Here is a 14,374-nt window from a genome sequence, read left to right as displayed (position 1 = left end):
GGCTATGCCAGGACATGTTCTCCAAAATGGACATGTACCTGCCAGGCAAGCTGACCAATGGCCACCGGTGAAGACTATAAACTGCTGGAAAATATGAACAAACTGACTATCTTGAAGTATCTAGAGATGAAAGATATGGCAGTAAACATTAGAAATCTAAAAAACTTAAACCAAAAATATGCAGCACTTCAACCTTATCTGGACCAGATCACTTTTAAGTGAGAAGAAAGAGGTAGCTCTTGGGCAAGTAATCTTCAAGTTGGATGCACATTCAAAGAAACTAGAAGCAAAAAAGTACAAGGAGTTAAGAGAGGCAATGAAAGAATTCTTTAGCACAAAGACTTTAAGAATGCATTTTAGGGGGCAGCTAGGTGGCGTAGTGGATAAAGCACCCACCTTGGAGTCAGGAGTACCTGGGTTCAAATCCGGTCTCAGATACTTAATAATTACCTAGCTGTGTGGCCTTGGGCAAGCCACTTAACCCCATTTGCCTTGCAAAAACCTTAAAAAAAAGAATGCTTTTTAAGTGTTGAAATTCATGAGACAGAACTTAAAAAACTTCTATGCTTCAGTTACATAAAAGGAAGCAGTGCTGTTGAGGAGAATTCTATGCCCATCCTCCCTTCCATTGGCTGTGTAACTGGTTACTCCTTGATGTTTTCCTAAAACTCTATCCATCCCCTGGACCTTCATTGTGCTTGTGTGTTCCCTCATGTGCCCTGGACCAAGGCTCAGAAAATAGGGTCGACCCCACCTGGAGCAGAAGAAGCTCTTGGCTCCCTGTCTCTTCTCTACCCCCCTTCCTCATAGCCAGTGCTTGAACTAAAACAATAAATGTCCATAAATAAGAGGGGAAAGACTATATGACTTGAAACAATAGGATAGAATAGTGTGCGGAGTTATTATGGTCCCAATTTAGGTCTTTTAAAAGCCATTGAGATAGTCATCCTAGAACCAGGAACGCTTTCCTTGGAACTCTATTCGCTGCCTCCTAGGCATTCTTTCTTTTAGGGAAAGAGTATAGTTTCCATTAGTCAGTTCTCTCTCCTCAGGTAGAATTAGAACCTCTAAATAGTGGATCCAAAACTGGGTTGTATCAGCTACAGGATATTCATCAAATTTGGGGGTATCTTCAAATGCAGAGGTCAGAAGAGTTAAGAGTGATGTTCTCTAACAAGGATCCAGTCCAATAAACCTAGCTGTAGGAGGAGGGGACCAAGATGGAAGTGCAGAAAGTGAAGGAGGAAAAGAAAGATCAGGGATGGCAGTATAAAGACTTGAGGGCTGATAGAAGATATGAGGCTTAAGTCAGATCCTGCCAGCAAGAACAGAAATTCTTCTGGTCTTCATGAGGTTTAAGGAATTTTCAAAAAAACACTTTAACTTCCAAGTGTAGTCAAAAGTTCCAAATATTGGTCAAAACAAATCACTTGAATCCTTAGTATTTTTGGACCAGGGCTCACAAAGCCTAATATGTACATCTTTATTATCCCAAGGATTAGATGGGGAGTTTAACCTTATCCCATGATGCAAGAATTAACCCAGGGTAAATGCTGATTTGACTTCATCTTTCTGGGCATCCCTAGTAAAATTTCCCTCTGGAAAATTTTCTGATAACACTCCCTCTAGAAATTGCTAAAGTTTTTCATTTGTTTCTGAGTTCCAATAAAGATTTTCCAAAAATGTCCAAAGATCTTTCAATGTAGGTCCTTTCCTAGCAGAATATTCCCTGAATTTTTTTGAGGACTCCCTCACTAGAAATTCCTGAAGATTCTAATTAGCTTCTCTGTCCCCAAGTTAGAAAATAATTCTCAGTTGCACAGGAATTGGGTTTTGATATAATTCTCCAATTTTTCTCAGTCAATAAGTCTTTGGGGACTTAATATGATGGTCTCTGTAAACTCTCAGTGAAAACCCAACCTTCCTTTTAATGGTAGCTAGTTTTCAAACTCCTTTGGTCTCCATAACTCAGGCAAGTCCTACTGGTCTAATTGTGGTACACAATTCTTTTATGGCCAAACCAATTTTTACAAATTGGGTGCACGCAGTCTTCAAAAAATCAAGTTGGGGGGGTGGCTAGGTGGCACAGTGGATAGAGCACTGGCCCTGGAGTCAGGAGTACCTGAGTTCAAATCCAGCCTCAGACACTTAATAATTACCTGACTGTGTGGCCTTAGACAAACCACTTAACCCCATTTGCCTTGCAAAAACTTAAAAAAAAAAACCTCAGGTCAGAGACTTACTGTTGGTTCATTAGGTCTAAAGAAGTCTCCAAGTGGGCTTAACTAGTGTCCCCTTTTCAGGAGCCACATGGTTCAGTTTGATCCTTTGACCATACAGCAAGAACACAGCTGGGATGTGAATTTAATTTCTCCATTTTCAAATCTAAGGGTCTACCTACAGCACCATGATGATCCTCATACTATTTTTATCAAAATATTTTTCCCAATTAAATGTAAACAAACATTTTAACATTTTTATAAAACAATGAGTTCCAAATTCTCTTTCTCTTCTCCCTATTACTTGAGAAGGCAAGCAATTTGATACAGATTATACATGCAATTTTACAAAACATTTCCATATTAGTCATGTTGCAAAAAGCAAATGCAGAACCCTTCCACAAAAAATTAGGATAATAAACCATGTATACTTCAATATGCTTTCAAGACTCTATCAGTTCTTTCTCTAGGTAGCTAGTATCTTTCACAAGCTCTTCAGTCTTGGAAGATTATATTGCTGAAAATAAGTAAGCCATTAACAACTGGTCATCATACAATACTGCTGTTACTATATAGACTATTCTGCTTGCTTCACTATGCAAAATTCATGTAATCTAACCAGGTTTTTCTGAAAGTACACTGCTTGTCATTTCTTACTGTACAATAGTACTACATCTCACCATAGCTTGCTCAGTCATTCCCCAATTGATGGGCATCCCCTCAATTTCCAATTGTTTGTCACCACAAAAAGAGCTGCTCTACTTTTGTACTTATAGATGTTTTTTCCTTTTTCTTTATCTCCCTGGGATATAGAACTAGTAGTGTTATTTCTAGGTCAAAAGGTATGCACAGTTTGATTGGGCATATTTCCAAATTGCTCTCCAGAATGGCTGGACCAGTTCACAACTCCACCAACATTGCAGTAGGGACAATTCCACATTTCTTCAACATTTGTCATTTTCCTTTTTTATAACATTTACTCTGATAGTTGTAAGGTGACACCTCAGTTATTAATAGTGGTTTTGAGCATTTTTTTCATGACATAATTTGATTTATTCTGAGAACTTGATATTCTTTGACCATCTATCAATTGGCGAATATTTGACTATATTTCCTACATATTTAAAAAATTAAGTCTTTATCAGACAAATTTAATATAAAGTTTTCTCCATTTCTTCTTTCCTTCTAATGTTGGCCTCATTAGCTTTGTGCAAAAATTCTATTTGATGTAATCCAAATTACTCATATTTCATGCTATAGAGCTTCCTGTTATTTGGGCACAAATTCTTCCCTTATTCACAAATCTAACAAAATATTCTATTCTCCCTTAGTTTGCTTATGATAACAACCTTTATGTCTAAATCACGAACCTACTTTGATCTTATCTTGGTATTTGTGAGATGTTGGTGTATACTTAGTTTCTGCCAAATTGCTTTTCAATTTTCCCAGTAATTTTTGTCAGAAAGTGATTTATCTCCAAATACCCAACTGCCACTGTCATTTACTATTGTAGATGTATATTACATACATAATCTATTCCACTGATCCATCACTCTTTTTTTTAAGGCTTCTGCAAGGCAGTGGGGTTAAGTGTCTTGCCCAAGGCCACACAGCTAGGTAATTATTAAGGGTCTGAGGCCGGATTTGAACTCAGGTCCTCCTGACTCCAGGGTCGATGCTCTATCCACCTAGCCACCCCTCATCACTCTATTTCTTAGCCAATTCAGACACACACACCCCTACCTCTGTTGGTTTTGACCATTATCTCCTTCAATCCACATTCCTAAGAGGTCACCTCCCCTTCTCATCTCCTCCCCCCCCCCCCCACTTTCCAGTTGGGTAAGAACAATTCCATACTGAAATGAGTGCAAGTTATTCCCTCATTGAGTCAATACTAATGAGAATAAGCTTCAAGCATTGCTCATCACCCCCCTCATATTTCCCTTCATGTTAAAGTTTTCTTTCACATCTCTTTTGTTTGTGCTTTCCCTTCCCCCTCTTCCCAGTGCATTACCCTTTCTAATCCCTCATTTTTTGAAATGATCTTATCATAGTCATCTCACACCAGTGCTCTCTTGTTTATAAATATTCCCTCTAACTTCCTTAATAATAAAAATAATAATAAAGTTTTAGGAATCACAATGATCTTCTTCCCACATAGGAATGTAAATATTCTAACCTTATTGAATCCTTTGTGATTTTTATGTTTATGCTTCCTGAGTTATATTTTCTACCCAGTTCTGGTCTTTTCATCAGGTATGCTTCAAAGTCCTCTAATTTTGTGTATATATCTACCTATCTACCTTTTTATATCTATGTATATTCCTCTCCAAGGATTATATATAATCAGTTTTTCTGAATAGGTTATTCTTGGATATAATTCTAGGTCCTTTGCCTTCCAGAACGTCATATTCCAACCCCTCTGATCCTTTCATGTCAAATTCTGCTAAATCCTATGTGATTCTGACTGAAGTTCCGCAACATTTGGATTATTTCTTTCCAGCTGCTTACCAGTATTTTTTCCCCCTTGACCTGGGAGCTCTGGAATTTAGATTTAAAATCCACGGGAATTTTCATTTGGAGATTTCTTTCAGGATATGATTGATGTAATCTTTCAATATCCATTTTACACTCTGGTTCTAGGATAGTAGGGCAGTTTTCCTCAACTATTTTTTTTTAATTTATGTCTAAGTTTGTTTTTTTTTATCATGGTTTTGAGATAGTCCATTACTTTTTAAATTATCTCAACTCAATCTATTTTCTGGGTCAAATGCTTTTCCACAATGAGATAATTAACATTCTTTCAATTTTGTTTTATTGTTTCCTTGATCTTTCACGGAGTCATCGGCTCCCAACTGTCCAATTCTGATTTTTAAGGAATTATTTTCTTGAGGGAGTTTTTGTATCTCTTTTCCATTTGCCTTTTAAAGGCATTCTTCTCTTCAATGGATTTATAAACATCTTTTACCACTTGGCCAATTCTATTTTTTAAGATATTAATTTGTTTACTATTTTAAAGTCTCTTTACAAGTTGTTGCCTCTTTTCAAAATTTTCTTGCATCATTCTCATTTCTTCTAATTTTTTTCCTCTCTCATTTGATTTTAAATTCCTTTTTGAGTTCTTCTAAGAATTTTTATCAGGCCTGTATCCAATTCACATTTTACTTTGAGGCTTTGCTTGTAGCCACTTTTAACATTTTCTTCTGAGTGTTTGTATTGATCTTCACTGTCACCCTAGTAACTTGTCAAGTTTGTTGTTTGTTCATTTTCCCAATCTATTTTACTTTTAATTTCATGTTGAAATTGGACTCCTTAACTTCAGGCCTTTCTAGAGCTAGCTCTGGGGGTCTATAGGTTTCAATGCTTCCCAAGTGGTGTGCTCTATGGAGAGATATGATCACTGGTCTTTAGGCCTATGCTCTGGTCTTTACCCAGGGAGAGAGACCTTATTCCCCTATAGCCACCAACACTAGACTTCCTTCTAGTCCTGGGACTATGACCAGGTCCCCCATTCTCCTACAGCTACAATTGCTAGTGTACCCCCCATCTAGCAATTGAAATCAGAGTTCTTAGTCCCCCATGAAGGACTCGAAGTATTCTTCTCCACAATGTAACAACCATCAGGTCCCTAGAATATTGTTCCTTTTGGCCCTGGGGATGGGCAATGCAACAGGGTTCTGAACCCAGCACCAGCAAAGGGTATCCTGTAATTTCTTTCTAACTTCAACACCCTCACCACCTCCTGTGAACTGAAAACTCCCAAAGCTGCTGTCACTACCAGCTGTTTTCCAAGGTCCACTGCTAGCACCCCAGGACAGCCTGTGCTGTGCATTTTACACTGTGCTGCAGGCGCAACCACCATACTGTTGAGACAGTCTTTTCCTGCTGATTTCCTAAGTTGTCCTGGGCTAGAAAAATTGTCCCACTCAATCTTTTTTTGGTTGTGCTGCTCCAAAATTCAATTTCAGGTATGATTTCAGAGTTGTTTGGGAGGGCATTTTGGGAAAGCTTGACTGAATCATTTCTCTGCTCCACCACCTTGGCTCTACCTCTCCCTATAGTGTTTTTAAATATAGTTCAAGCAAGCACAATATTTTTAAGCTCATCATACAGTTTTCTACTCTTCATAAGCCTTGTGTTGATAACAAAGCTATAACCAGATATATTATTCTCCTTCACAAACATTACAAGACAATTTAAATGGCCTTCTTACTCTTCTCCATTTCCTGTCTCCATGCTTTTGTCTTGAGTGTGCCCCGTTAGTTTCTCCATTTCTGCCTTCTAGAATTCTTAGTTCCCTTCAAGGTTCGGCTGAAGACTCTTTTCATCCTCTCCAGTTCTAGTGATTCCTCCCCACTCCCCAATTATTTTGTATCCATTTTGCATTTATTGTACAAATGTCTACATATGCCCACATCTTCTTTTGTAGAACAGAAGCTCCTTGAAAGCAGAAACTGTTTCATTTTTGCTTTTGTAACGAGTACCTAGCAAAGCTCGAGACATATTATATAAGGTGCTTAATAAATGTATGTTGCCACAAAATCCCAAAGAACACTGAAAGACACACGTCACAAAAGACACACAGAAAGAGGTGATGATGACCATTACCTTCACTTTTATTAGTTGAATCCAGTTTAAAAGTACATATCAGAACAATGCTTTGTTTCACCATGTTTTGTTTTTATTTTGTTTTTAAATCCACTGGATTGTCTTCACTTAAGACCAAAATGTTACTTCACTAGGCTCTTACTGAAAAATTACATTAGTACATAGAGCTCAGGTTTTCACAAAGAGAAAAAAAGGAAGCTGAAAAATTAGATCTGTTTTTTTACAGTCCTTTGCAATGTGCTATATAGGAGTGATAAATCTGTTTTATATTGAATCATCACATTAAGCAACATCAGGCATAAATTATAATTTATCTTTTTTCAAACAGTCAATGAATCTATGAGAATTAACAAGATATTATATAAAGTAAGTAATGTATTTCAAGTTAAAAGGTACTGTAGCTAGAAAATAATTTAACACTGTAATGGAATCTTCAAGATCAATTCTATTTATAGATTCTGCAGCAAAAATAACATTTCTAGTAGGAAGGAATTAATTATCAACCTAGCAATATCTTAAACATTCACACAATCATAGAAACATTTTTTAACATGATTTATTATTACATTTCCAGAAAGGTTAAGTTTTTATAGCAAGATGGGGTTTTTGGTTAAATTTATTTTCATATAGAGTAACATGTATGTGTGTGTGTGTGTGCATGTGTCTGTAGTTATAGATAGAAGGATATATGTTGAGGACATATATGCATATATATATGTTTATATATATGTATATGTAAATATATAATATATACATAAAACCACACTTAATATTCACTTTCTTTGCATGTTTAAATTGAAGGAAAAAGTTAATTGCCATTATATATAGCCCATGGTAAACTTTCCTTTGGTTTCACAAATGGGCATATCTGGGTGTAAACAAAACATTGGGATGTTTCACTGCAGAAGTGTTGAAAAGGCTGTAGGACGGTGTTTTCAGGATGAACTGTGTAGTTGCTGGCAGTAAATACCTAAAAACGATGGTTAAAAGATCAGATTTTAACAAGCAAGGCAATACATTTCCACCTAGTTGTCAGTTTCTTATGGATCATATGGGAAATGACCCCAGACTGGCCATGAAATCCATACAACAAAAACTATCTATTCAGGTGTTTCTCACACAACACAAGAAGAAATCAGAACGTTTCCAAGGTTGATCATCTGATTTAGAGTGGCTTAAAACATTTTTATATTTACTTATTACATTTCTGAATTTACCAAAAAAAATTAATGTAGCCCCTTTTATGTCAACAAAATTGCTAATCAAGAAAAACATTCAATTTTCAACTTTTGAAATGTCTTTAGGGTTCTAACAGGTTATTTTGTTCATTAGGGCCAGTCTTTTAGAAGGGGAAACTGTAGTTCAAGGAAGGTGTGGCAGGCCTAGCTCCTCTTGTCTGCCTTTTTCTCTCCCATATGAGACCACCTATAGAGAAGGCTCAGAGAGTAGATGCCATTTAATGGTATAGACTTTAAAAAAACGCCCTAGCCAAGGGTAAAAGAAAGGACAAACCCTTCCCTACCAAGAAATTCCAAGGAACCATTATGACCAAATACTATCAGATGACTTACATGGTAACTGTCAATGTGGACCCCATTATAAATCCATTTAAAAGATACTTTTCTTACTCATGATAGTTACCTACTTCACTTATTCATGTATCTACCCTAAACACAAAGTATATAGTACTGTATAAGTTTGCAACATTTAGTATGAGAGTTCAGGCAAAATAAAAGCAATCACATCTAGAGGCGTCAAAACCCTTCATTACAGGCAGCTAAGTGGTGCAGTGGATAGAGCACCGGCCCTGAAGTCAGGAGCATCTGAGTTCAAATCCGGCCTCAGACAATTATTACCTAACTGTGTGGCCTTGGGCAAGCCACTTAACCCCATTGCACAAACAAAACCCTTCATTATGGTTCAGTAACTTCTTGTTGTTTTGTTGTCTTGTATTTGGAGATACTGAGGAATGATGGAGTTAGGGAACTAAGTTATGAGCATTAGAATTGGCCCAAGTCTTGTACCTCATGACAAGCGCATGACTACACATAGGTATAAGCAATACTGATGAGATGCTTTGCTTTATTCTTGGGTTCAGGGACAAAAATGACTTGTTCACATCTTGGGGAAGGGGCAGAGAAGGGAGGGGGCATTTGTTATGTCCACGTGCTACCTGCTATTAGAATGATGAAAAACCTCTCTATGAGCAATAGAATGGTATTCAGCTGGCTAACTGGATAATGAACAAAGAACCACTCAAGATACTTCAATGGAAACCACTGGCAGTAGGGAAAAAACAACTATTCAACTATAGTGATAATTATGAGAATAATGGGAACACATCATGTAAAACAACTGACAACATAACTTCAGAGGCAAGAGATTTCAAAGAGCAAGGGGTAAGTTACGAGCAATTAGAGGGGAGTCCTTCATTAACAGTTCTCTTGGAAAAGAACCTGGAAAGGCAACAGCCAATCTGATGTCCACTGGCTAAGGAAATCTTCCATCTCTCTCATACCATGGAGTAAACAGGTATATACTTAAACAAAAGTATTGCCAAGTTCATTTATCTTCCAAGAGAACTGCATTCTGATGATGTTTAGGATTACCCTAAAAAACAATACCTTCTACCTAAATTACCTTCTTTCAGAGTGCAAGTCATGGTTTTCTAGACCTCATGAAGAGGGCAAAGTTCACACATTCCTCCTACCTGATGAGTTCTCCATTTGTGCAGAAGGAACAAAGAAAGAAAGAGACAACTTATGACTTAAGTACAAAATGGGAAGAGAACTGAATTGGGTCTGCTGAATCAAGGACTGCTTAATTATCCCAACTATTCCATTATATTCTTAACAGAAATATAAATAGTGGACTAGCTTTGGGAATAGGAAAATGTGAACCTTCCATGAATCTAAACTTTGATAAAAATAATAAAAGCCAAAGGAAAACTTTTTTTCAAAATCATAAAATGACAAGAAGGTCTTGTGTGGCCCTTAAAAAGCACCTGAAATCACACTGGAAGAAGCATTTTCCTTTAAAAAAAATTCTTTAAAGAGAATCCTATGGGATGTTTTCAAGTATTATCAGGAAATAAAGTGGATTATTTATTTTAATATTCCTTAATAACTCCTGGGAGTTCCCTGGGACCACTACTCTTGCTGAATATTAAAAATTATTTTTAAAGCATGTTCTCTCCAATAAAATTAAAATAATGTGATTTGATTTTTTTCAGCAGGAACAGTATCTCTGGAAGTGGATTTACAGACTATCTGGAGAATGTCCATGTGGTACTGAAAATTGAGAAAAGTTTGTGACTTTGCTGTCATTCTATTTACTCCTTTATATCAAAATCGCTAATTCATGACATGCAAGGCAGAGTCACTTGATTGACAAAAAAAAAATGAAAAAAGTCTAATTTAAATTGAGATTCCCTATATTATTTAGAAAACAAAAAACATTCAAACTGCAAATGAAAGATGGCCAAATTTTCTTAGTATTGCTGTTAATCATATGCCCTCCCTTTCAAATTCTTACTCATCCCCTCATTTGATTTTTGCAAAAGCTGATTCAGTTATCCTCTGACATGAACTTTCATAAGCCTAAAATTATTTCTACTTTGGAAGTACCCTGAATTTGGATAAATATAGCTACTATTGGTGCTTATTCATCATTAGTCTGATATGTCTTGGATCAATATATCACTGAGTACCTACTATGGCCTTAAGTACTTTAAAAGTAGGCTCACTCTATCTTCATAATGGATAACAAGGTTTCTATACTTTCTCAGATACCTTAACAAAACTGAAGATAAGACTACTGTTTCTTACATTTCCTTAAATTATCATGATCTAATTAGAACCTTTTATTTGACTGGAGGTACCCTGGGGCATCGAATTTCAGGTGTCCCTGACTCAGGTTCATGGGCTAAAGTTGCATGGGGAATTTCTCCTCTTCAGAAGAGGTTTCAAGGGCTCCCCTACATCATTCAGCAATCTTAAGGTGGTCATAGAGGCCTCTAGCTTTCACCGCTGCATCCCAAAGCTCCAGAGTATTCTTTGAGCAGAGAGAGGCAAGGACAAAGATATCCTCTGACTTGGTTCAATAGCACCGTAGAAGTTGGTGTCATAGGCTTTAAAGACCAGATGTGAGTCCAAGGTCACTTCAACTGCTTCCCTAAGCCATTACAGGGTCCCGTTCATGCATTCAGTCATGTCAATCGTTTTATGAGTATGAAAGTACCGTAATCTTTATTTTCCATCTTTAGGGCTGGTCAGTGAAAATATCCAGAATATTAATTTGGTGTTTACATAGTCAGTATGGTCTGCTGGCTAAGTTTACCTCTACCATGGCTGAGGTCAATCAACGGCTGTTTCCAGTAGGAGTTAAACTATGTTAGAGGCCCTGCAACAGTCACACGACAAGATCGGATAAGTGGGTCCATCCCCGGGTCATCAGAAGCTACAAAACCCAACAATAAAGCTCGGGCCTTTCTGAGGCGAAGCCTTTCCCTGGCTCGCCGCGCCTTCCCTGTGCAAAGGGCCCACGTCCGGGGCTTCTGGCCGGCCGGCCTTGGCCCCGAGCCTTGGCCCACCTGCGGGGGCTTCGCCTCAGCCTGGCCTGGGGCCACGCGCCCCGCGCCTGCAGGTTGTTCCCCCGCCTCGGCGGGGCCGGGCCGGGCCGGGCCGGGCCGGGCCGGGGCGGGCGCGCACCTACCTGGTGTTCTCCCAGTCGGGGCACACGGAGGAGGCGGATGCCCGGCAGTCGCTGGCATGCTTGTACACCACCAGGAGGCAGTGCTTGCAGAGCTGCACCAGCTGCTGGCAGCACTGGAGCTGCTGCGGGGTGAGCGCCTCCGTGCTGCGGCTGAAGGCCGTCTCCCAGGAGCTGCTGCGGGCATGGAAACACGACAGCCCTCATGTGGGGGGCGCCCCGGGCACAAGGCCGCCTCTCCCCCGTACTTGGCAGCCACCGGGGCGGCGGGGCCCGCCCTCCCTCCTGCTGGGGCCCCGCCCCAGGTGAAGTCAGCACGGCCCAGGGGGGCGGAGGCGGCCCAGCCCGAGGGTGAATGAGCCCCCCCAGCTGAGCCTCAGTGGCCGGCCCCCCCCCCACAGGAGCCCACCGCACAGCTCAAGCCTTAGGGCCAGCTTGCATTTAGTTTGAACTTGGTGACGGCTCTATCCCACTTCAGGACCCTCAGAAGGAAAAATGGCAGACTCCCCTCTAGATAGGCCTTTTCCTTGAGAGAAAGTCAAAATGACTTAATTGTCAACGCTCTGTGGTAATCGGATATTTACTGGAACGTCAAAGCTTTTAGACTCTCAGCTCAGAATTTTTAGAAAACAGAGGGGCAACATGGCCCTTAAAACCTGTGCGTCAACAATGTGTGACAAATTTTCCTAAAGGAATACAGCATTCAATGTGTTGCCTAAAGCAAAAAACAGGTTTCTGTGTGAAATGAAATAGTGACTCTGAAAAAAAGAACTCCATCATTTTTTTCTAGGGAAAAAATGGTGAATCACTTAATAAGTTATTATTCTAGTTATTATATTCATTTTTATTAATTATATTATTATAATAACATAATTCTCACACTTTGGGGGTAATGTGATTAAAAAATGGAATTTTCACATCAAAACATACATCGTAAATTTCAAATTACATCCATTCTATGAGGAAAAGGCAAAAGCAAGTAAAAAATAAGGCAACAATTCAGTACATTCATGAAAATAAGAATATATTCCCAGATTCATCCCTCTCATCCTGCCATCCTTTAAGGGATATTAAGCTGAATGTAAAGAAAATCAGTATTTCCCAAATACTTTAAACCTTCCGGTTTTTTCCCTTTCCATGTAATTTACAAAAGTGCAAGTACACATGTGGCTATCTTGAAATGGTCAAATAGGCCTCTTTTTTTAAAGTTCAGAGAACAACCTGGAGTCCCTTGAAGCTAACCAAAATGCTTCCTAAAAGTAAAAATAAATGTCAAGTAATCCAAGTTAAAAAGAGAAAGTAAAACAATAAACCTAAGAGAAAAAACTCACTGAAAACTTAGGAATGTCAGCACTTAAGACTTGGAAGGTAAACAAAAGACACAAACGTTTACTAACTCATAAAGATCTGATTTCTGAAGTCAGGAGTTAATGTTTCCAATGATTGTGAAAAGCCCTGAGAACCCATCTGCAAGTGGGGATGACTGTGCTTAAGGGCAAAGACCCAGGTCAAGCAAATGATTAAGAAGAGACACTGATGGTGATAAAGGTAGACTGAGCCAAAACAGATTTTAGGAGCTAAGAGCTGAGTAAGGGAAAAGGGATGAAAGAGGATTGGCCAATGGCATTTAAGATATTCTAACTTCTTTACATTTATTTACTGTAATGACTATATATTAAAGATAGGACTACTTGAACACTTCAAAACAAAATTAAAACTCTTTCCAATTAGCTAAGACACTGAGTCCAATACTTCAATGGACATAGAATCCTACATGAATAAAAAAGTCATCAGTTCACAAGACTCTATTGAACAGCATTATTGCACATTCCAATTCACCCTCTCTTTCTCTATTCTATGCAGTGTCTTAGACTCTCCAGGTGATAATCTCCTTGATTGTTCTGCTCACAAACTTCACTGCCAACAGTAAAGCTGTTTCTATTCCTCTATTTCTCTTTACTCCCCACCACAGGCCTCTGGGGGAGCCTACCAACTTTCTCTCCTCTATGAATATTATCCTGCAATCTTTGACTTCTCAACTGGAGGACCCTAGCCAGTCTTCCAGCACCCTGGGGCTAACTTGTCAACTTGGCTTGGTCAGGACAAAGGGAAGAGAGTCCTCCCACATTCTTGCTAATTTTATATCAGAGCACTATTTGAACTGTGGCTGTCTTTTGAGTGGAATAATCTTCATGGGTTATCCTTCTTCTCCCTGGCTCCTCTCCTTCTAAGAAGTCATTGTGTGAGAGAGCTCCCTATGCATTTTTGGTGTATAACTCTCCAAAGACAGAGGCTCTACAAGTATAAATGAAGAGCCTTACTCTAGACTCTGCTGAGCTAAATTTAGTAGGCGCCACGGAGAAAACCCTATAGGCGAAGGCCAGGGCCCAAAGGCCTCAGGGATCCCTTCTCTTTCTACACTCCAGCGGTTCTGGTCTACCAGCTCAGTATGTCATGCAAAATTCCATTTCCTTTCTGGCTAGGAAGCAAAGCTTACACACCTCCAGCTCTTTGTACCCAGTTCTCCTTAACCTCCAGGCCTTCTGTCAGAGACCTTCTCTTTTAAGGCTGCCATCCTTTCTCTCTCTCTCTCTCTCTCTCTCTCTCTCTCTCTCTCTCTGTAGGTATTTATTTACTTATTGCTTCCACCATTAGATTCTAAGTTTCTAGAGGGCAAGGATCGTTTTTTTGCCATTCTTTATCCTCACTTCTTGGCAAAGTGGTTGTGGCAAAATAAATCCTTAGTCAATGCTTGATTCATATCTGACTTTGTCACCCCTTTTCTTCCTTCCACACCAATTTAATCAAATCTTCCTACTGATGCAGAAAATTATGGA

The 14,374-nt window shown here is 39.0% G+C and overlaps 1 protein-coding gene across 7 annotated transcripts in view; it reads right to left on the bottom strand.

The window, feature by feature from the left end:
- TTLL7 (tubulin tyrosine ligase like 7) overlaps nt 1–14,374 on the bottom strand; it is a 244,448-nt gene that overhangs the window by 57,865 nt on the left and 172,209 nt on the right. For 3 of the 7 annotated variants that reach the window (XM_074221808.1, XM_074221809.1, XM_074221807.1), the window contains exon 20: nt 11,541–11,714. In XM_074221808.1, coding sequence (XP_074077909.1) covers nt 11,541–11,714 — 174 coding nt within the window. The other 4 variants (XM_074221811.1, XM_074221812.1, XM_074221813.1 and 1 more) reach the window with 4 other exon arrangements.

Source organism: Macrotis lagotis, chromosome 2 (assembly GCF_037893015.1).
Source record: "Macrotis lagotis isolate mMagLag1 chromosome 2, bilby.v1.9.chrom.fasta, whole genome shotgun sequence".
NCBI lineage: Eukaryota > Metazoa > Chordata > Mammalia > Peramelemorphia > Peramelidae > Macrotis > Macrotis lagotis.
The sequence above is the reverse complement of the archived record's forward strand: the minus strand, read 5'-3'. Positions and strand labels throughout refer to the sequence as shown.